Below are 25,910 nucleotides of genomic sequence, written 5' to 3' on the forward strand. Positions count from 1 at the left end.
ATGTGCTAAACATTCCTGTTCAACAGATACTTGAGAAGGGCGTCAAAATATCTGGATAGAATAACACTATCTAGTCCTTCAAATATGATGATTATGGCCGATCCCATAGCCATTAGTGTGGAGACGTTAAGGATAAATAAAATGTCTTATTTTGAGAAATGGTACATTGACTTGATCCTTATGACTCCTTAAGTGGTAGTATACCTAGTGTCAATCAGGTTGGTTCATGTGATGATTGTGTAAGTGGTCCTTAGACTTGAGACACCATAGACTAGTTCTGGATGGATGCTTGTGTTCTAACTATGACCTCCGAGTCTCTAATTAGGGGATTCCAAATCATCCTAGCTCGAATGCAACAAGTCCACAAAGTTGGTCACACATTTTTAGGTGGTTAATCTGATCATGTCTAAATGTTTATGCATTAAATCATTTATATATGCATGTTATCAAGCTTAAAATGATTAAATCCATTTTTAGAATTATGTTCTAAATTTTTTGCATTTTACACATTTTTTAAATATTTCTAGGATTTTTTTACGCTAAGTTCATAAAGATATGATTTTTGTAAGTCATATATATATTTATTTATATTAATTGTAATATTAATTTTGGGTTCATATTTCATTTATATTAATTTTAATATATTTTTGGGTTTTTTCACAGCCATGCCATGTGTTGCCATTCGATTCGCCAAATGATGACCAACCTGTGGTTAGGGTTAATGATTGATGTTAGCCCATCATTAATGTAAACAATCATGGTATCGCTAATGACATTTATGAGCAACTATTTATCTTTTCTGTTATTCATTACACAGGATGGCGTGGCACAATGAGCTTTTTTGCAATAAATGCGACATGGAAGCTGGGGCTCAAACCTTTAAAAAATTGATTTTTTAAACACCTTTACCAATAAAAAATGACGCAAGCATCTAACGTATCACGATACAACTGGTGCAACGTGTACATGTGGTGCACATGTGTCTAGTGCGTGTTTGTCTTTAAAGCCAACACACTGCTATGGCATTCACAACCGTGCCACCACATCAAACACATCATGTTTTGTTAATATTTATATTTTAATATTAAACATTTATCATTTTATTTCTGGTCTTTTACAAAAGTGAAAGGTGGCACGACGAGAATCACCGATTGAGGATGACGCAGGGCAGTCCAACCCGATGATTGCATTTAATGTGATGATGATACACCCTTATCCAACTTCCAGCATGTCGAGAACGGCATGACGGTGCTGATGAGGACGAGGATGGAGAAATCTTTGCTTTAAAAATCAACGACTAGGAATCATCCAACTTCCAGGCTTGATATCTGACAATCCAGAACTCTGATCAAGCTGAAAATTTAATGGTAGCTTCATCTTTATGTCATCTATCCATTCATTTAGTTGGATCTATAAAATGTCCCTGTCTTTTTGAAAAACATCTTTAAGCTCACTTCCTCCTAGAGAGGCATATTGAAAGAAAGGGAAGTTTTGAAGATCTATCAAGTGTGTTCTTGGTGTTCTTATTACCCAGAGAGGAATAGTAGAGAAGGGGGGAGGCTGATCTACATCAGGAAGATGACTTGATCCCGATAGAACATAGGGATCTAAGGTTAGCCTCTTGCCTTACATTGGTTATTCTTCAACACATTTAGCTAGATCATCTATCACTCTTATCCATCATCAACATCCATCCTCATCTATATCATCCATATCTATCATCTTTTAGCATCCACCTCACATGTCACCTATGCCATTATGATCTCGTCACATGTCCCACTCTCATTCATCTAAGAAAACCTAAACCACTATCTTTCCATTTTTTTTCACTTATCACTCTACTCCTATTTCACTACCTTCATCACTACAAACCTTATCATCATCTTCATCCCATCTCACCTTCACAACCTCTTATATTTTATTAAACCCTAAATTATAAAACCCCGAACTAGATAATTATTTCATCTAGTCGTCACTCTGTCATGACTTTCTTCATTGTTTTCTCTTGTTTTCACTCGCTTGATCGCGATCACTTCTTGTGCATCACTCTCTCACTTATCACAAATAGGACTAATCCCAAACTCTGATCACTACCTCCATTGTATCACTACCTCTTACCTTACATGTATCCCTTCTCATCATCTGAAATTCACCATATAGAGAGAGCTATTTCCTTAAGATACATTCCCTGTGAAGACGACCCTTGCTCACCGCTATCTAGATAAATTATTCATGAGTAAAGGTTCATAAATATTATTGATTAAACTTAAATTCACAACAACATAATTGTGATGGATATTATGTGGTCATCAAGCCAATCACGCCACCATGTTTATTTAACTTCATTGAATAAAATATTTATGTTCATTATTATTCCGGTGTGATGTTTATAATGAAGTCAATGAATACGTGTAATGACATACTGAATTATGACGAAATCATAATACAGTGATCACTTGTCTTCAAACATGTAGTCTAAATATTCCTAGTTGATGGATAGTTGAGACGTACATCGAATTATCCGGATAGAATAGCACTAGCTGATTCTACTTGTATGATAAATTAGGGGCATACTTTATCGTTCAAATTAACTTCACTCAAATAAAATAATATTTATAAGTTTTTATTCTCACCCCAGAATGTACAGTAGAGAGTGAGGTCATCAACACAAGAACTGGACATCAGAGATTGAGTTAATCAAATAGTTAGAAGAGAGGGAGAAGAGATAATAAGATAATAATAGTAGTGTAAGGTATTATTTATAGATATTATAGGTGACGGTATGTGGAAATATGGGCAAAACTATGTTTATGGATAGGTTTCATATAGGAATATGGCGAGAGATTAGAAGATAATTTTGAGAGAGAAAACAGAGTCGAATAGGAAAAAAGATTAATGCACACTATGTACTTGTAGAAATGCCAAAATGATAAATGATTTTTTTAAGTTTTTAAGATGAAAATGGATGGTTTTAAGTTTATTAGAGGATGATAATTGGCATGAAAATGAGGGGAAGTGATTTGGGGATTTGATTATTTTTTTTGACTTTTTAAAAATAAAATTGGAACAGAATTAAGGAGAATTACTTTCACAAATAGAATCAAGATGAGATGTTTCATGAAATGCTTAAGAGAAAAAAGGAAGAAGAAGAAGATCAATAAAGTCAAGTACTCAACAGAAGAGATCAATGAAGAAAGGAATTGTTCTATTTTTGAAGGAAGATGGGGCTTTTATAGGGTAGGAATTATCAAATTGCAACCAAATTAAGGAAAATTACAAATAGGGAAAAAATTCACATCATAATTCCTCATTTTCTTGATGATTGGTTTATTTTCTGGACTACATCACTAAAACTTTAGTTGATTGGTTGGATGAAAGAAGAAATACACTATTAAAGAAGGACATCTATCTTGGTTGTTTGATTTTCTTAAAGAAGAGTGAACGATCAAGATTAAAACACGGAATGTTTTACCCACTTTAAGTAGGGCTTCAAGATGCGTTGATAACAAGCCAGTCATCATTTTGTGTTGTATTTTATTTAGGATTGGAACCATGGGCTGCAATCCACCTTCCCCTATATTCGGCCTTTGCTTGGCCTGTACTTCAAGTGAAACCACTAAAAGCGTTAATCATGTAAGGAAATATGCTAAAAAAATAACCTATATAAATGCTAAAAGAGAATCCCTATATAAATGCTAAAGATAACTAAAATTTTTAATCGAAAGAAAATTTCCCCCATGATCCTAGGCCACACATTGTTGCATGCAGTTGATGCTTCTACGACTCCCTCGGTGGCTGCCAGCTGCCTTTACACCTATGGTTGGATTTGGCTTTGCATACATGTCCTGGTGCTGCCTAGGGCTGTCATGGTGCTTGCGTATGTGTGTGGTTGTGGTTGTCTTTGTGCTTGTGGTTAGTGCATACCCATTTTTTCTCTTGCATTTGATTTGTCTTTTTTTAAATTAATTTTCTTACCCATAAAGAGAAGTAAGACAATTAGAATGTTCATATTATATTTTTTCTCATTAATGCATAAATAAATAATAAATCATGAAAAATATAGGAAAAATTAGAAAAACCATTCATAGTATGTTAATTAACACATGTCACTATGTTATTCATAAAACACAATGAAATATACATCATAATTCAACTTTTCAGACATAAGATTTTACCGTTAAAATCATCAAATTTATATATCAATTATACATGCATATTAATCTATGACTATAAAGGTTCCTTTGTATATTCTTGTGCACAAGGTTTAGTTTGTTATTCCATGGGCCAATAAATGTTATTAGCCATTAAAACAATTAACCAGATTGTAGAATGGGCCTAGAGGGTCAAATGCACAAGGTTTTTGGATGGTGGTGGATAAACTTAAATTTTAGAAACTTTTAATAATTTTTCTTATGGGTGGTGACTTTTATAAAAACTTTGCTAGATAGTACAAGAAGGAGGTGTTGGGTTCTATAGGCCTATATTTAAATGAAGACGAGGATTCCACTCACCGAAAGACACATAACGGAATCAAACGACATCATAAACACATTGAATCGAAGAACATGTGCATGGATCACATCCGTGATTTCTTGGATCATGGAGCGATATTATTTGAGTTTCTCAAGTGTGCATCCTCTAGAAGTATCCACACGGTCCTTGGCACATCGGATCTCCTCCTCGTTGACGAGCCCCATTCAATCTCTGTCATCGTCCTTACGTCATTCCGATCACATCGGGAGTGGAGAGGAGGGAGAAGAAGGGGAAGGCCCTGAACATTCTAGCTTGGGTGAATTTTGTTTAGAGCCTTCCCCTATTTATACTAAGTGGGTATTTTTCATAAAAACCCCAAAAATTTAAGTACATCTTCCGACGTCCAAAATACCCTCTAGGCCCACATATCAGTCTAGTTAACAACTCCAGTCACCCAATAACCTTTATTGGCCTTCCAAATTAATTAACCAAATCATTTATATTAATTAAGGGCATACTAAGACCATATTCGAAGGATACTCAAGAAGGATATCAAAGTTTCTAGGTAGAATATCACTATCTAGACTCACTGTTATGATGAGTATGGTCCCGTAGCCATTAGTGTGTAGACACTAAGGATAGATAGTGGGTGCTCTTTAGTGGAAAGAGTTCACTGAATTGATTCGTACGAATCTCTGAATGGTATTATATAGAACTGCCAATCATGTTGATCCACATCACAGTTGTGTTAGTGGTCTTTATACCTGAGAGACCAAAGACGTCTTGTGAACGGACAGTTGTACTTTGACTATGACCTACATGTCCCTAATCAGGGGATTCTGAATAGTCTTAGTTCGTGCATAACAAGAAGTTCACGAAGACGATTGAGTGGTCAAGATGGGATCATGTACCCTCGATATAAGAGGTGACAGCTCAAGGAAGACGATGCGATGAAGTCCTTGACCAAGGTAGTGAAATATTGGAGAAGAGTTCTCTAATGATTTTCGAAGGCATCAGTACTAACTCAGATGATCGATTAGGGTTTGCCAATAGACCATACCCTAAGTCAACTTAGGAGTGTCAAGTGGATGAGGGATTATACTTTCATGGTAACCGATGACGAACATGTTCCATGAGTGAGTTGATGTATCTTCTAGAGCACGAGGTGTAGCTTGGCACTCCACGTGTTGGAGACTCAACCTATCGATTGGGTTAAATCAATCCAACGTTAATTAATCTATATCATGATATAGTTAATTAATTTGTAAGGCCAATAAAGGTTATTGGGCAACTGGAGTTGTTAATAAGACTGATACATGGGCCTAGAGGGTCACACACAAATGGTCTTTTGGACGTCGGAAGATGTACTTCAGTTTTGGAGGTTTTTATGAAAAATACCCACTTAATATAAATAGGGGAAGGCCCTGAAAAAAATTCACCTTGACCAGAATGTTCAAGGGCCTTCCCCTTCTTCTCTCTCCTCTCTACTCCTGATGTGATCGGGACAACATAAGGACGGCGACGGAGGTTGAATGGGGCTCGTCAACGAGAAGGAGGAGATCTGATGTGCCAAGGACCGCGTGGATACTTCTAGAGTATGCACGCTTGAGCATCTCAAAAAATTGTATCACTCCGAGATACAAGAAATCACGGATGTGATCCATGCATAGGTTCTTTGATTCAATCTTTTTATAATGTCTTTTGATTTTGTTATGAGTCTTTCGATGCATGGAATCCTCATCTTCATCTAGATCTAGGCCTCTAGAACCCAATAAGCGTTATGTGCTCTAATGGGCTACACATGTTTGCACACTGGCACAGAACATCTGACTTGCCCATTTTGTGTGGTATGGTACAACTGCACATTAAGGCACATATTCTATCAACATCTGCACCCGCATGTGGTATAGTTTATTTTCTCAAATCTGAATTAGTTTGTCTTGATTAGCATGATTTTGTATCATTATATATTCTATCAATACCTGGATGAAAACTTATCACATATTTTTTGTGGAAGCATCCTCTTTGCTGGATATGATATTGTTAGAATTCATGCTCTAAAGGTCTAATATATTGTCTTTCATAAGGCTTAGGTTTCATAGTCTGTAAAATTTATTTAACACATTCCCCTTGATGAGGCAGGGTTAGTATATTTTATGCCCAATTATATTGATCGATCCAAATTTGAAGCTTATTCAAAACGGTGATGAGTTATAAAAAATTTCAGATCATTATTGATCTGGTTGATGTAAAATTCCTGGCCATCATCAACAAATGGAAAAACTAACAAAGCTAAATAAAAAATGAAAAAAAAAACTTTAAAATATTAGTATTGATGATCAAATTAACTTTTAAAATTCAAATATGCTATCATTTGTGAAGATTAAGGTGTAAGGGAAGTTTACTAAAATGCTTTAATATGTGTTTTGATGAATGTTAAAAATAATGCATGCATCAATAGGGGTTGTGATTGAGCACAATAGGTGCTCAGTTGACTAGTTGACTGATTGTAAGTGAAGATTAAGGTGCTTAGTTATACTAAAAGGCTTCTTAGTTTGACCATATGGTGAACAAGCCAAATCATGTATTTAGGATTTGTATTTTCTATGAAATGAAGATAAACATATTCTCTTAGGCTGTTCAAATATTTGTCTGAATTTGAGTTCATTTAATTAGTTTAATAACTTCTTCAAATTCCTAATTATTACATTTGAGTATTTAAGGCAGAATTTAGTGATGATTTCATGAAAATTAATTACATAAAGATATTTCTATCAAATGGTGATTTCTTGATTAAAATAATGTAGTAAATACAAATTAAAGTTTCAGATTATTTTAAAGTTGAAATCATTGGCATAATGGCTAGTTTTTACTCTTAAAATGTAAGAGGTATTTTGAACGTATGGCTAAATAGTAAATAAAAAATTCAAAATTATAATGTTTAATGTTTTATATTGCCTAATCATAATCAATACATATGATTATTGGAAATTTGAAAAATTAACATCATGCCCTTTCAAATTTCTAAGTCCATATATAGAATTTTGAGTCCTAATTTCAAACTCCCTCTCCTTGCCATTTGAAAATTGCCATCCAAAAGCTCGAGAGATCTTTCAATCCCATAAGCAATTTTCAAGAAGTATTATTTTAGGAATACATTTGTTTCTAACATTAATCGAAGTCCATATAACTTAGAATATTAGTTTTTGGTGCAGGGTGATTCAAAATTCAAAGAAAAGAAGGTTGGCCTCCGAAATTCACACATCCTTGACATTGTGATAATTTTGACATATTGAACATAATTTTTATATTTTTTTTTAACTTTTTTTCAAATTATGATCAGTTTTTAACATCCATGCAAATCCATAGAACTTGGAAACGTAGTTTTTGCTTGAGTTTTGAAAGAGTTACATGGGTTTGAACTTGGACACGGAGGAATCGAGTGGTCGATTAAGGACGTGGAAATATTGACCTTTGAAGCTTTATTTGATTTGATTTTGAAAATTTTGTGTAAGATAACAGTTGTGAGAAATTGTGTTAAAAAATCATTCCAGGTGGAGTTGTCTCATTTGGTGCAGGAATTAAAATGATATTTGAGTTTAAACTTCAAAGGTCAAACATGAATCACAGAATTTCATCCAAAGATAAACATGAAGGAGAAGAGGACTTGAAGAAAGAACGACCACAAATAGGGAGGAATTACTACAAGGAAATCATAATTACATGTATAAAATTTTCTCTCTGAGGTAATAATTTTTTTTATCTAAAAAAATTCTTGTTGTAATGCATGAAATTAAGCATTTTTTTAATACCACTTAGAGAGTTGTCATACTAAATGTTATTAAAGTAGGGTTTTAGAGGAGAAGATATTTTTTACAAATATATCGTTCTTGCTAGATCTTTGTGGTCAGTGAGGTTAAGGGTTTGGGGATCGTAAGAAAAGGCTTTGGGGGCCAGTTGAAGTAGGTCAAGCGACATCATTTCATGGAAGACTTTGGGGGTTGAGGACGATAGAGCTTCATCAACTTTTTCCTTTTTTTTTGTATACTTGTTCAGCCCTATTTCCAAGTGATTTTCATGGGGGGGGGGGGGGGGGGGGTATTCACACAAACACGTTTAAGGCACATCATTACCTCGGGATGGATACCCACGAACAGCATTAAGAATTAGTCTAAGCTGTCTAAAAAAATAATTGTGGCTCCCATTTCCTCTACCTCATTGCCGACATAGAAAAATCCTAGGAAAATTAAAAATAAAAATAATTAAAACTAATAGATAGAGAACCCAATTCACCCTCTCCCCCTTCTAAGGTTATTCCTTAGCCACTTAAAACTAACAATTTAGATTTCTTTTATGAGTTTTCATGAGCTGCACAAATGTTAGGCCTCTAGAGGTATCCATATTGTCCTCACAAAATTGAATCTCTTTTTCTTTGGTTTAATAAGTATCACCATTAATCTGGCATCATCTCCTCATAGTTTTGATTGCACCATGAGGTGAAGGCTTCCAATGAGGGAGGGATGAAAGATCGCCAAAGCAATAAATCCATGGGCATTAAATGCCATTATGGCATTGCCGATCGAGATGCTATAACAGTTGTGTGTAATGATTGGCCGAGGCGTAAGCATACAGTGACACGTGGCACGGGGGAAATAAAGGGGCCAGAATATTCCAAAATTCATATAAAATTAAATAAAATCCAAAAAACATTTAAATATGTATTTTGACACAGAAAATTCATATCTTTCCAAAGTTAATTTTAGAAAATTCAGGAAAAATTATATTGCAACTCAAAAAATTATTTTCTTTTAGAATATGTTCTCATAAAATTCCCGAAAGATACGTAAGAATGAAAAAAATTCACCACATCATTCTAAATTTTAATTTAATCAATTTAGGCTTGATCACACACACATATGACCAATTTCGTGTGAATACATATGTAAATATCATCATATTAACCTAATAATATTGTTTGTTTCATATAGACATCTGGATGGATAGAGACATAGAAGTTGACAAAAGTATCCAAAGTTCTGTCTCAGTCAAGAGATTGAGAGATAGATTTTAGAGAGATAACTGTTGATGTATAGATAGAGATGGAGAGAGAAGATGCCAAAAATGTCTGAAGTGCTACCTTACTCAAGACTGATGATGAGGCTGAGAGATGCATCTAGATATAAAGAATGATAAAGTGTGTGTAAAAAAACTGAGATGAGAGATATAAATATAGATAGAGTGATAGAGATAGAGAGAGAGAGGATGATGGAAACGTACAAACAACTGTCTTACCTAGGAGGACAACAACAGAGTGTGTGTGATGAACCACAAGCTGTGTCATTTTTGGAGCTGGTCACCACCACATGTTACATATCTTTTGCCTATAATGGTATTCTACACTACATAAATCTATATATAGTGAGATAGAGAGAAATGATGATGAGCGAATTCCTCCCTGATGGCTTCCGATTTTTGGCAGATGCCAAAACATTCAACTTTCACAATGAAGGACTATATGTACAACGTAACTAACATAATATATTCCATGAAAGAGTTGAGGAACTCATTTATAGATTCTTGGGCATGTTATCTAGCTTGGCATCTCACATGTTAAATTAATTGGGTCTGATAGATCAAACATTAATTAATATATATTTTGGATATGGCTAGGAACTTATATTATCCAATAAAGAGCTATTGTGTGCATGGATTTATTAACAATAATAGTATATCATCATGGAGAGTCACTTGCATAAGGCTTATTGGACATTATAGGACATTTAAAATATAGAGGTTAGACAAAAAAATTTCATTATATATACAATGATAAAGCCCCCAAAGAAATTATATGAAAATGGTGGAGATAATAAATAAAGGAAATCCCATAGTTTATATTCTCTACACTTGGTTTGATGGTGGAAATAAATGATTTTAGGGCCCATATGCTAAGACCTTGGTTGTCCTCTATCTGCCACCCATTCATTTCTTCTAACTATTTAATCATTACCAAAATATATGGACAATTTTATTTTATGTAACTTATTAATTATATGAATATTCCTATTTTTGCTAATTCCAATAGATAATTCATATCATTGCATGCATCATAAGAATATTTTGATATATGAAATGGATATATTAATTATCTGTAATGGTTTCATGGTACTTCATTCACCTCAATTATCTTAATCTATAATGAATATAATTGATATTTTATGTGTGTAGGATTTACTAATGAAACAATGAGCTACGGAGTTTACTGAGTTGAAAAAAGAAGATAATACTATAGCTTTCTGTAGGAATAAGGAAAATTGAAATTTTATCGATCAAAGTAGGATTATACTCAAGAATCATTTTCATGAAAGTTATGTGAAGAACCGTAGATCCCACAGTCCAATCCTTTCCATAACTAACTCATCTAATAACATATTGGCATTAAGGTTGAACTGCCCTTAAATGAACTCCATCCCTTACATTCTAGATTTAAGAGTGCTCCTTAATTTGTAAATAAATCAAAATATTTTAAGATAAAATATAAACATTATTGAGTAATTTCATAGAAGAACCCTTGATCTTAAAAAACGCTATCCGCTCTCTTTCACATATTTAAGCTGGCCCCAAAGTGTCTAGATGAATGAAACAAAAATCCAAAAGATATAAAAAATTTAATGTTCACAGAATGATTAAAATATTAGAGTTTTTTTCTTAATTGGAGAGTACACCTTCAGGTGCAAAATTCCTGGTAATAGTGGCGGATAAAGGATATAGGTTTGTAACTTCGATTATTGAGCTTCATTCACCAATATTTAGATATTATTATATTTTATAATACTTAGAAAGATATACTCTTCAATTTGTTTCTTATCTTATTTCATTCCATTTCATACAGCGGAAATATCTAGACCCTAGATTTCCTTCTTTAAATCTTATATTATGTACCATTCTATTTCTTAGAGAACTACATTGCCATTAATTTTATATTAGATAAATAATATAAGATTGCCATTAATTAATAAATTTCGATTAATTAATTAGAGAGATACATAGCCATTAATTAATGAAATCCTTATGGAGATGATTCTTATTTCCTCTACACTAGACATACAGTTTTACTCATATTTACAGTAGTAAGTTAAATCTGATATATTTAATTAATTAATATAATGAATTTTAAAAACATTTAACTGAGCTTCAATACCATAATAGATTTAGGATTTGTCCTGTTTCCTTCAGAATAAAAAGAGCCTTATATTTTTGTAGAAATAAAGCTGACTTGCTAATTTATAGTTCCAAATTTTGTCTATTTAAGATAATCAAAACAAAATTAGATTTTCTTGGAAAAATTGAATATAGGTTTTTATGGACATGAAATTTTATCTGTGTGGACATCAAATTTTCAATCATCCTAGAGCATGTTTTAAGACAATTCTTTCAATGATATAATTTTTGGGAAAATTATATGCGACTATTAGTTTTATGCATTGTTGGAGGGAATATATGACATGGTAAACACAAATTTTGAGATCCATAAATCTACAAAACTATTTAATGTATAGTTATTTTAAGATACATCCATATGAAATTATGCATAAGAATATTACTTGTAGAATGATATTACCTTTTTATTTTATGTGATCTGTTAAAAAGCATGTTATAACTTGTTGCACAAAACTGATTTTTTATGTCTCGTAACAGAGGGCCTCATTACAAAGAAATATGACGCCTGGAGGCTTTACCAGGATTGACATGTAGAAGGTATAAATAGGAAAGTTATCTTAAAAACCAATTGAGTTCTGGTAAAAATTAAAAGTAATATTGAAATAAATTGGCATTTTATTAAGATGAAGTTACACTTAGGGTCCACTTTGATTTACCATATGTAAAGGCTTCTACATTATGAAAATGTATTCATGAAAATTATTGGCAAAGATTCCCTTTCAAGACGCGAGCATTTGAGTTTAATGAAATATAATATTGGCTTATGGAGTAGTACCGTAGCATATAGTTTCATGTCTAAGTTTCTCGCCAAATTTGTACAAAAATATTTCCTATGTATCAATTACAATTACAATGTATCATATGTATATTTCGATTATTCGATTCTCATAATTACATCTATCCTATCTTATTGTCTCGTGGTCTCTAGTACCTGTAGGTGTCTTTCATTACCAATTTCATTAGTAACAATGTTCTAAAGTTAAAAATGATTATCCTAAAAACATATTAAATGTTCTTACATAAGATAACATGATTTAAATTATTGAGTGCTTATATTTTGAATGTCACAGTAATTACTATGAAGTTAGTCTTTATTTTTTATTTATAAGCAATTATATTATAAATACATATTTTGGATTCCCAAGAATTTGAAGATATTTGTGTCCAAAGATTATTGAAATTTCAAAAGTGAAACTATGGCCAAATGTTTTTAAACCATTAAAAATATTTATTTTGGAATTTCAATATATGTTTTTGTATCTTTTATTTTCAAAAAAATCTGAATAACTTACCTTGTTGAGAGACATATACCAAGAAAAAATATTCTAGAAGGGGCTAAATTAGTGGCATTATGTGTACAGCGAGTTAAATGATGGTTTAAGTCCCAAGCATATTAATGGCTTAAGATAGCTGTCACTCCTTTTTTTACAAAAGTCTTAAATAATAAAAAATGGTTATTAACAAAATGTCATAAAACGTAATGAAAATTATATTTAGATTCATAATTTGAGATATTTGTAAGAAATCAAGTGTAGCTGGAAGAAACATGGATGGAAACAAGGAGCCATGAAACCAATAAAATAGTGTAATTGATTATGTGCATATCATCTATAGTGATGGAAATCATTAAAGAAAACTATCGCGAACGAAAAAAGTAATTTACATTCAACAAAAAGGGCTATAAATGTTAAATTATCACTTTATTGCATGTAATGAAAATTAAATACAAAATTAATTAATATTTTGCTAATATAATGGGAGCAAAAGTTGAATTCCATAACTTGGTTTCACCTGCTGATGCTTTAATAGACACCGTACCCTGATTCATCCAACATCTGCCTCCGCTGGTTCGATTAATCTTGAAGGCTTTTAGCGCTCAATATTTTCTCATAATAGTGACCTTCAAAGGTCATTTGATAATCCATCAGTTCACTATTTCCCTTTTGCTGATCAAACTACTGACCACAACCCGAAACATGATTTTTAAAGACTTTTAAGGAAAATGTTATTTTCCTCCTTTTCCAGGTATAGCGGTGGAAGATTCTGGTAATATTTGTTATCTTTAGATGTAATGAATTAAGGTAATCTGTTATTCCAATTTGATGATTTACAATGACATGATAAAGCTCGGTACAATCCTCATCTTGAACCATGTAAAGCATGAACGATGACTAAGTTTTGATTAATGGGATAATAGACTACCTTAAGATGCTATTTTTCTGATATTCTACGGATGCCCAATGTCAGTTAAATGTACCAGTTTTAGAGATTTTGTGTAATGGGATTAATATCTCTCCGTGAGTCATGTCTGCCTCTCTTATCTTTTATCTTATCTCTCTTGGATGCATCTCAAGGGCCCCAAAAGTTCTCTATAACTTGCCTGAGAGCTGATTAAGAGCCTCATCTGGAAGACCCTTGTTTTTTTTTCTCCATGAATCTCTTTCGTAGCAATCATGATATTTTCCTACCTCAAGCTGTCTGTCATGCGAGATCTCAACAATGTATGTATCCATCCATTTATTTTCTCTCCATCTATCTCTCCTCCAGTCTTCGCCATCACTAAACTATCTATTTCTAATGCGACACCAAGGCTGCATCTTAGCGTTGAACAAAGCATCATCATCCTTTCAGGTATCTCTTCATGTATCATCATCATCATCTTTTCCACTATTCTCCGCACAGCGTCATGGGAAAGACAACTCGTGTCTTTTTTACTTCAGTCCCTTGCGACATCCTTTTACGCCTTTCTGCACTGTCCAGACGGCACTGTTCTTCACTTTTCACGCCGTTGATGCAGTTCTTCCTCTCCTTACAATCCGTATATTTGCTTCGTTCGTCCTTGGCTTCCTCAAAAAAGATATCCGCATCACCTTAAACTTCTGTTTCTCTCTCTCTCTCTCTCTCTCTCACTATCTCTATCTATTTCTCTTTATCTCTCTTTCTCCTTTTCTTTCTCTCTAACTATCTCTCTTTCTTTCTTCTCTTCACTCTTTCTCTATATTTCTCTCTATCTCTTTCTATCTCTCTCCATCTCTCTATCTTTTTTCTCTATATTTCTCTCTATCTCTATCTATCTCATTCTCTCTCTATGCATCTATGTATCTCTTTCTCTCCATCTCTCTATTTCTCTCTCTATCTAGGGCTTTCTCTCCATCTCTATCTATCTATCTATCTATCCATCTATCTATCTATCTATCTATCTCAATTTCTCTCTCTCTCTCTCTCTCTCTCTCTCTCTCTCTCTCTCTCTCTCTCTCTCTCTCTCTCTCTCTCTCTCTCTCTCTCTCTCTCTCTCTCTCTCTCTCCTTAAAGAAAGTACACTGCATTTCACCCTCCTCTCCATCTCTCTCCTTCTCCGCAATCTGTACCGATTTCTACGTTGCGTCTTCTTCGACATGGCCCGGATGGCTGAAAAGGTTTCGTAGGTACTCCCAGTTAACGTCCGTATCCAAGTCAAGGAATAAGCTCGAAGGGTGGCCGTAAACAAGAGCGTCAACATCGCCGCCGACTCGCGAGAACAGTCGCCCTTGTTTACGTCCTTATTTCCAAGGCGTTGACTCAAAAAAAAACTCTACGCGACATCTCAGCGCCGACAACGTCTGTCACGCAGGAAGAGACAGACGAAGACAGTAGCGTAGGTAGGTACCCATCTATCAATCCTATTCCTGTCTGTCTACTTGTCTATCTATCTCTCATTTTATCGGTCTTTGTCTATCTATTAAGCCATCGGTCTTTCTGTCTATCTCTCTATGTATCCATCTATCTATCTATCTTTTTTTCTTTCTTTCTTTCTTTCTTTCTGTCTATCCATCTATATATCTATGCCACCATATATATATCTATATATCTTTCTCTCTGTCTATCCGTCTATATATCTATGTCTTTATCAATCCATCTATCTATCTTTCTCTCTACCTATCTATCTATATATCTTTGTCTTTATCAATCCATCTATCTATCTTTCTCTCTACCTATCTATCTATATATCTATGCCTTTATCAATCCATCTGTCTATATTTCTCTCTACCTATCTATCTATATATCTGTGTCTTTCTCAATCCATCTATCTATCTTTCTCTCTACCTATCTATCTATATATCTATGCCTTTATCAATCCATCTGTCTATCTTTCTCTCTACCTATCTATCTATATATCTGTGTCTTTATCAATCCATCTATCTATCTTTCTCTCTACCTATCTATCTATATATCTATGCCTTTATCAATCCATCTGTCTATCTTTCTCTCTACCTATCTATCTATATATCTGTGTCTTTATCAATCCATCTTTCTATCTTTCTCTCTACCTATCTATCTATATATCTATGCCTTTATCAATCCATCTGTCTATCTTTCTCTCTACCTATCTATCTATATATCTGTGTCTTTATCTATCCATCTATCTATCTTTCTCTCTTTTTATCCATCTATATTGCTATGTCTTTATATATCCATCTATCTTTCTTTCTCTCTGTTTATCCATCTATACATCTATGTCTTTATCAATCCATCTATCATTCTTTATCTCTGTCTATCCATCTATATATCTATGTCTCTATTTATCCATCTATATATCTTTCTTTCTGTCTATCCATCTATATATCTGTGTATTTATCTATTTATCTATATATCTTTCTCTCTTCCTATCCATCTATCTGTCTTTCTCTCTGTCTATCCATCTATTTATCTCTGTCTCTATCTATCCATCTATCTTTCTTTCTCTCCGTCAATCCATCTATCTTTCTATCAGTATATAAGTAGACATGGATAAAAAGATAGAGTGAAAGATAAATACATAGATTAGTAAATATATATAGAAAGACAGATAGATTGACAAATAATAGATAGACAGAGGGAGATGTAGATAGGTAGTTAGTTGGATAGATAGAGAAATATATAAACAGATATAGGTGTATGCATAGAGAAATATAAATGCAAATAGATAGAGAAAAATAGATAGATAAATAAATAGAGAGAGGGAGAGACAGATCGGCAGTTAGTCAGATAGACATAGAGATATATAGATGGATAGGTACATAGAGAAATATACATACAAATAGATTAGATCAGTATATATAGATTGAGTAGGATAGATAGAAAGATAGATAGAGAGACATATTTGCATATACATGGATTGATAGATATAGATAGGCAGAGAGAGAGATAGATAGACGGACAGTAAGAGAGAGAGAGAGAGAGAGAGAGAGGGAGAGAGGGAGAGAGAGGGAGAGAGAGAGAGAGAGAGAGCTTCACTGACGCAAGACTGAGCTTGGGAAGGAAAAGGTAACAGCGGCAACACGGGCGACTCTCTCTCTCTCTCCCATACTAGCCAGACAGACTCTCTCTCTTCCATCGTAGGCTTCCGATGGAGGTAGACGATAGGCCCACCCATCCATCTGTCACGCCTTCCTCCCCCAAACACCAACATTTCTCTTTCCGTCTCCGCCTCCTTCCAACACCCGACACCCCATATCAGACAATAATGTCATCCTCTCCTCCATCTCTCTCTGTACACTGATATATCTCTCTCACCACATATATCTCCATCTTTCTCTCTCTATATATATCTCCATCTCTCTCTCCTCACCCTGCAGAAAGCAGCGTAAATCGCATTGAGACCGTTGGGCTAAACCTTATCTCAAGGAAGCTGCAAATCGTCCTACTCGAGAGACTTTTCGTCCCGTCCTGAACGAAACTTTAGGCCTGAGATCTCAACAGGGATGACGTTTGAGACGGACGGAACGAGACTTCACGGCCATCCGTCCCCATCTGACGGGTTGAACGGAACGGGACGGCGTGGGGCCTATAAATAGACTAGTTTAGCAGATGACGGGACGGAACAAAAGGGAAAATGGAACGGATGGTGACGGGACGGGACGTAACGGTGATTACAAATAGAGATGATGACGAGACGGAACGGTGATTACAAATAGAGAAGATGACGGGACGGAACGGTGATTACAAATAGATCAGTAGAGATTTGGGACTTTTCTAAAGGTGGTTATGTTGATGGTCAACATGACTTTTCTACTTTGACTTTGAAATTGACTAGTCAACATGACCAGACCAGGACTGGACCAGAACCTTGAAACCCTAGTTGACATGATGATGGGACGGAACGAAACAGACAGCTCGACGATTATAAATAAACTAGTTGATAGGATGACAAGAGAGAAGTAGTTATAGTAACGGATTGGATTACGTCAGGTTCCATTCATCATCAACCTTTGCCTCATATGCATAAGATGTTGGGACGGATGGCGGCATTCATCACGGTGGTAAGACTGAACAGATGACTGGACGAATGGATGACGGTAGTCAACTTAATCGCAAATGAGATGAATGATGAATCAGACATCCCTCTGAAGAGGATTTGACTAGTCAACATGACCGAACCAGGACCAGAATAAGACAGAGACTAGAAGTGTCAAACCCTAGTTGAAAGGATGCTCGAATGGAATGAAATGGACGGCACAATGATTACAATTACACTAGTTGATAGGATGACGAGACATGACAGGATTCGGTGAGTGGTTTCATTCCGTTCATAGATCTAAGACCGATTCATCACCAAAATTTGCCTCATATGTGTAAGACTTTGGGACGGATGATGGAACAATACTAACGAGATAGGACGACATTCATCACGGCGATAAGATGGATGGAACAGATGATGGATGGATGAATGACGATAGTTAACTTAATAGCAAATCAGACAGATGACGAATCAGACGTCCCCTTGAAGAGGATTTTCTCTCATAATTTTCTACTTTGACTTTAAAATTGCCTAGTCAACTGATCAGACCAAGACCAAACTGAAACTGGACCAGAATTGTCAAACCCTAATTGAGAGGATGTGGGAACGTAATGGAATGGATGACACAAAGATTAAAAATACACTAGTTGATAGGATGGTGAGACGTGATGAGATCAGGCCTCTGATCTCATTTGATTTACAAATCAAAGATCGATGAGTCCCCAAAATTTGTCACATGTGTAAGACTTTGGGACGAATGTCGTTGTCACGGAGATAAGACGGAACAGATGACGGACGGATGATGGTTGTCAAATTACTAGCAAATCAAAAGGATGACGAATCAGACGTCCCTCACAAAAGGGTTTTCTCTCTCATAACTTGAAAAGAGACCCTTTATTCCTCTCTCTAAACCGATCCGTCACCAAAATTTGCCTCATATGTGCAAGACTTTGGGATGACGACAGTCAAATTACTAGCAAATCAAAAGGATGACGAATCAGACGTCCCTCAGAAAAGGGTTTTCTCTCTCATAACTTGAAAAGAGACCCTTTATTTCTCTCTCTAAACCGTCTATAAATACAGGCAAGGCGCGCCAGAACAAGGCCCTGGGCAGGGCCGGGTTAGAAGATGTATTATCCTCAAGCGGCATCGGCGGTGGCTTCGGAGAAATGGGGGGCGTACTACGTAGTAGCGGCGGCGGAGAAGGTGGAGAGGCTGGCGGCGGAGAACGCGGTGGTGATATTCAGCGTGAGTACGTGCTGCATGTGCCATGCAGTGAAGCGGCTCTTCTGCGGTATGGGCGTAAGCCCGGCGGTCTACGAGCTGGACGAGGACCCCCGCGGCAAGGACATGGAGAGAGCGCTCCACCGCCTCTTGGGCGGCGCCGCCGGCCTCCCCGTCGTCTTCATCGGCGGGAAGCTCGTCGGCGCCATGGACAGAGTCATGGCCTCCCACATCAACGGCTCCCTCGTTCCTCTCCTCAAAGAGGCCGGCGCTCTCTGGCTCTGATCTCTCTCCCCTCCACCCCGAATAAACACATAGCATGGAATAGCATCGAATAGAGAGAGAGATAGGGATAGCCGGGTTAAGAACGTTCTTGGGGTTGCTCTTCCTCTTCTTCCTTTCATCGTTGGTGATATATCACATCTGCAGACGATGTATAGATTGACTTTGAGAGATTCCTCTTTGTGTTTCTTGTTTGTTCTTGTGAAGGGTCTGTTTATCTCTCTCTCTGGATGGTTCTGTAGCGTACGATACCGTTGGGGTGGGGGGGAAGAGAGATGTGACGGGAGGTGCCGACCGGGTCTGACAATGGCGCAGCCTGCGGTTCGTCGCGCACGCTCGTTTGCCGTCCTCCTCGGTAAGACAGTGGTTCGGACGTTTCTGCTGTCTTCTCTCTCTCTCTCTCTCTCTCTCTCTCTCTCTCTCTCTCTCTCTCTCTCTCTCTCTCTCTCTCTCTCTCTCTCTCTCTATCTCTCTCTCTCTCTCTCTATCTATCTATCTCTGTTGGGTAAGGCTGCTTCGGACGTTTGTGGCGTCCTCTCTCTGTCTCTACCGCTATAGATGTCTCTCTACGTCTCTCTTTCTATCTCTAGATTGGGACAGCGCTTTCGGACGCTTTTGTCGTCCTCTATGTCTTTATCAATCCATCTATCTTTCCGTCTATCTATCTATTTATCTCTCTCTGTCTTTCTATCTATCCATCTATATCTCTCTCTATGTACCTATCCATCTATCTCTGTGTGTCTGTCCATCTATCTATCCATCATTTACCTGCCCATCTATCTGTATACTATCCACCTTTCCAACTATCTGTCCATCATCTACCTATCTATCTATATAGATATTATCCACCTTTCCATCTATATATCCATCATCTATCTATATATTATCCTCCTTTCCATCTATCTATCCATCTATCTGCATATTATCCACGTTTCCATCTATCTATCCATCATCTACCTATCCATCTATCTATATATTAGCCACCTTTCCATCTATCTATCCATCATCTACCTACTCATCTATCAATCTATTTTCCTTCAATCCATCCATCCATCCATATATCAAGTGTGAAGGTCTCTCTCTCTCTCTATCCCTCTATCGATCAACTCATTTGGGCGGGCTAAAAAGGATGGTGCGCTTCCGAATAAATCGTTTTCAGTTGATAAATACTTACTCCACAATACCATAATAAATGTATGTCAAACACCTTGTGTTTTTATACTTTAAAACCTTCTAATGATGATAACATAGTGTTATTAGCCTTACATTCCAAATATAAATGCAGTTCCAAAATATAATGTAATGAATCTTAATCATGTTTTTTGTAGATTTACGAGAACAGCCAATGCCATCCCATGACTTAACAACTCAAACATTGCCTCTTATTCAATAGCACAAGGTCATCCCCATTAGATTTTACAACTAATACGCCTGACTTAGTATAGGTCATATTATTTTATTATTTATAGAATTTAATAGTATTACGTGTGTGAGACTTATGTGAACATAGCTGCATAATTAATATGAATCTTGGAGCATTAGCTTGAAGAAGAATAAGAAGAAGATTGATGGAGTACCGAAGGTCATGAGGGAGAAAGTGTGCAAAGGGGTTTCAAGGAGGAGGTTAGAGAGATATGGGAACTTAGATAACTAAATCTAAGAGTCCATCTGGAATAAGGTGAGAGCGCAAAATTCAAATCTAGGAATTCTTAAATAATGTGAAGACTAAAAGGAAGGGCAATATGAGAAATTAAGAAAAAAGAAAGGAGCATTTTAGTAGTGATGCTCTATGTATAAACACTCTCTTCTTTTTATCTATCTTCATTGTAGAGTTCTCCTTTTCAGAAGCTTTCCAAGAGGTGATATCATTTCCTAGGAACCAAGTTAATACACCTGGTTGATGTTTTATTTATCAAAAAAATATCTCCTTGCACATTGATTTCTCCCTTTCCCTTGGTCTAGGAATATCATGGCTCCCTCCTTATACTTTTGGAAAATATCAAAAAGTAAGTTTCATAATCCCTTCTTTGTGTTCTTCAAGAACTCTAAAAATTTATTCATCATCATGACTTCACACTTCCTCACTGTCGACCTACGAGTTATATGATTGCATTCGTGCACCATTATGTCCCTTGACTATCGGCCACCATAACCAGCCATTTCTTCTTTCCCCATATATTGGAAGTCACCTTACTAGTGTCTCTAGCAAGTCTTACGAGCCTTTTGCAAGCAATGCACTATTCTTTGATGGCATTTCATTTCTATTGGCTTATGAGGCTGACATGAAATCTGAACGATTCACCCAGCGAAATAGTAAAAAAGAACAGCAACAAACCTTTTAAACTATTTGATATAATCACTTTGCCACTAATCCAATCTATTCCTTGAGAAAGAAATATTGTGTTGCTCAAGTGTGCGGCCTCTAAATGTATCTTTGTGATCCTTGGCACGTCAAATCTACTCCATCTCAATGATCCCCATTATCAAATCCACTATCGATTTTTTACTGCTCTAATCTGCATCGGAGAGGAAAAGAGCCAAGGAGGGAAGATAGATGAAGGATGGGAGCTCGAAGAATAATAACCTATGTGAATTTCATTCAAGAATTTTGGTTATTTATACTTAACTGGTGTTTTATAAAACCCATAAATGTTAAGTATAGCTTCTAACGACTGAAAGATCATTTGTGTGTGACCCTCTAGGCCTATGCATCAGTCTATTAAATGATTCTGGTGACCCAAAAACCTTTTCTAGCCAATGTTATTAATTTTGAATATCATCATAGGGATTAATAATCAAGGATTGATTTAACTTAATCTATAGGTTGAGTTGCCAGCCCGTGGGGTGCCAAGTTAGAAGTTACAAAGGTGTGTATTGACTCACGCATGGAACCTGTCTGCTATCATTTATTTTTAAGAAAATTCTCAGATGGTAAATTCTCAGATGAAACACATGGAACCTGTCATGCATGGAACATGTATGTATAGTCTCTCATCTTCTTCATGCTCCTCGCATGACTTCAGCATGGTAATTCTCAAACCATATTCGGTCATATTGGTTAGTACCAATGAATTAGAAAATCAATTTTTTCTGTGATATTCTGCTACCTTGGTTAACGACTTCATCGCATCATCTTCTTTGGGTGTCTCCTCTTAATAATATTGAGTAGCAGACGATCCCATAATGAGGACACAATCATCATTGTGAAAGTATTCATGCACCTTAGCTAAGATGCATAGGAATCCATGAACATGAATTCCAAAAATAGGAACCCATAGGTCATAGTTCAAGCACAATCATCCATCACAAGATGTCTTTGGTGTATCAAGTATAAGGACTACTTATAAAATATTGACTTGAAGCAACCCAATTGAAATTCCAGTATAATTTCATTCAAGGATTCATACGGATTACTTTAGTGAAATCTTTTCCCAAAGAGAACCAATTATTTGTCCTTATTGTCACCACACTAATGGCTATGGGATCTGCTACACTCATTGTATTACTCAGACTAGATAGTATTATTATATATGGATATTTCAATGTCCTTCTCAAGTATACTTTGAATAGGAATGTTTAGAAAATATGTTTAAAGATAGTGATTTATGTAGTATATATCATCATGATTCACTTAATACTATCATGAATCCATATACTTTATCATAACTATCACACATGCATCATGATGAATTTTGAATCACATATGGAATGTGGGATTGGTTTGTCAGCCACATATATTTCCATAATTTTTTGTGCACATCTAATTTTATGTGCATGCATCTTTGTGGCTGAAACATATCGATCGGCCCTTCTAATCTATTCAATTTATATTTTCCTAATAATCAAGATAATCAAAATAAAATTTCCAGAATCTGTATGGACTAACCCCTTATTTAATCTATGATTATTATGATGAAAACTATTAAGATAATGTTTATTATGTCTAAGTTAAACCAATTAAAAAAATTCAACTAATTTATGATTACCACCGTTCATTACATAACAAATAATACTACATGTACTTGGGTAAGACTTATCAGTTTGCCAACTAATGGAATTATATATGGCATGCAAGCAAATTTCACATTCCACCTGTTACTATATTAAATATTATACATGTTTAATGCTTAAAATGAAGTCCATGGATATTGTAATGATACATGATTTATGATAAGATCATACAAAGGTGATTACCTATATTGAAACTTGTATCTTGAACATTCTTGTCTTTAGGAAATTTTTGAAGGACAGCAAAAATATTTTTAAAAATAGAGGTACCTAATATTATCCATTTGATGCAAACCACTCAAAATACTTAAATAACATAGATATCATATTTTATTAATTATAAAATATTTTTTTCATGAAACTAATGTAAAAAGATTCTGTTAACATCCAATATAAACATTAAAATCATAAATTCATTTTAAAATTTAATAATTCATTTTAATATTAAATAAAATGTATTTATGATCATTTAAATAAAAAATATCCTGTAAATTTAATAATGTATCCATTTGAAAGAGAGTGAGGTCTTCCTGATTTTATGGTATTTTTGCATGTTTTCACGCTAAATTTTATAAAGAAAATAAAGTTTTGAGAGAGAATATACAATTATTGGTTTATTTTAAGTATTCTAAGATTTTAAAAACACAGTTTAATTTGATTAAATATGGTTCACCATGTGTCCCAATCAAAGTTGTTTATATTGCAAATCATTGGCATCAGCTAATCATCAGCGTCAACCAATGACTATGGTGCATTATTATTTAATTTTTATCATTACTTTATACCAAAGAAGGTGTGCAACCAATACAAAAATATCCTTTTAAAAATAAATTCACTAACTTATTTAAACATGTTGGAATATGTTGCCAAACTAGTTGCATTTATTTTCCTGGTTGAAGCACTGATTTCAGGAATGCCCATCTCAGGAAGTGTCTGAGGAGGATTGGAGACATAGAATCTTGAAGGAACTTAGCATATTAAGGAAGGAATGATCAATTTAAGGTGTCGGTAAAGAAGATTCAAAATGAATAATTGAAGAATTCACAATTCTAGACATCTTCAGATACTATTTGGAAATGAGAGTGTTAAGGGTTCAAGTATGTCACTTACACGATCTATTGGGTTTTGGTTAAAGGTCTTCTAGAATCTTAGTGACTCTTTTCATCTAGATCATGCAACCAAGTATGTCATTTCTCAAACCGGGGTCAAAATCTGTCTCAAAGTGAGAAGTGTGGTGAGTATCAACCCGCTTATTAGTGTGTTTCATTATCACTTGATCCAACAAGTAATATCACTTCTATTTTAATTCGGCAAGTCAATCCAGTATGGGTAGATATCCTCACCACCTAATTTATTGAATACTAGATGCTAACTATTATGTCTTCTGAAAAAATAGGATGGAAGCATGTGTTGTGTGAAAAAAGTATGAAATTTGGAAGATAAATCAATCACTGAAATATTTTGATGAATTCGGTGAGGAATAACTGAAAATAATGGAATTTCAAATAATATTCTTTTAACATTAATAAACTAAGTTTTTATTTACAGAGCTATTAATGAAATATGGTATAAACAAAGATATATCCATCAAGGAAAATCACAATGAATGCCCAGATGGGTATTTGATAATTCACTTTAATTATTCAATTGAATAATGGAGAAATAATTCAAGAATTACTGGGGCATTTTAATGCGTTTAAATATATATATATGAACAAAAAATCTACTCTAGAATTGAAAATAAAATTCTTAAACTCATTTTCTTGCCATTAAAAATGAAAGTAATAGCCATAGAATAATCCAAAATTTTGATTTTGAATAGAAAATACTGTTGGATCACTTCCTACACATGAAAGGAATGAAGGTAGAAGAAATGACCTTCCTCATTAATAAACTCAAGTTTAGGATTAAAACTAGGTAGTTTTGATGTTGAGTTTAATTAATAAAGTTTATAAGCCCTTACTCACATAATAATTCTAGATAGTGGATGAATGGTTGTCTCCACAAGGAACATATCTTAGGGATTTAACTATCTCTTGATAGTGATTTGGGTAGGCTGAGAAGAGATATGTTATGGGTAAGAGGTAGTGATGGAATGGAAATGGTGCGAGGGGAGTTACAAAGTATTTAACGAGGATGACATGGTAAAAAAGAAGAGAAGTAGGTAGGATGACGTGAATAGGACAGAATTGAGGAAGTTAGATAGACAAAGACATAAGAGGAAGATGGAGGGTGTAGAAGATGAGGAAAGGTGATAGAATTAGTTATCTATGTTTTGTGATCCAAATGAAAAATATAGCATGGGATATGTCGGCGAAAATGTGGAGGATGGTAATGATGATGAATGATAATGATAGATTAGAGTGGAGGCCAATACATGGTGGAGATATAAATAAATGGATGTATTGAAGAATTACCGATCCTTAGATCCATATTTTCTAGTGGGACA

At 35.0% G+C, this 25,910-nt stretch overlaps 1 protein-coding gene across 1 annotated transcript; it reads left to right on the forward strand.

Annotated features, from left to right (window-relative positions):
- The first annotated feature begins 19,067 nt into the window (after positions 1-19,067).
- Positions 19,068-19,658, forward strand: LOC144704425 (glutaredoxin-C1-like). The gene has a single exon (XM_078576845.1). It carries the CDS (start codon positions 19,076-19,078, stop codon positions 19,454-19,456), a length of 381 nt encoding a protein of 126 aa, XP_078432971.1. The 5' UTR covers positions 19,068-19,075; the 3' UTR covers positions 19,457-19,658.
- The last annotated feature ends 6,252 nt before the right edge of the window (positions 19,659-25,910 follow it).

This window comes from Wolffia australiana, chromosome 6 (assembly GCF_029677425.1).
Source record: "Wolffia australiana isolate 7733 chromosome 6, ASM2967742v1".
NCBI classification, from domain to species: Eukaryota; Viridiplantae; Streptophyta; class Magnoliopsida; order Alismatales; family Araceae; genus Wolffia; species Wolffia australiana.

What these genes read in the sequence shown, in the direction of transcription:
- LOC144704425 (XM_078576845.1), top strand. Translation starts at nt 19,076, where the DNA reads ATGTATTATCCTCAAGCGGCATCGGCGGTGGCTTCGGAGAAATGGGGG.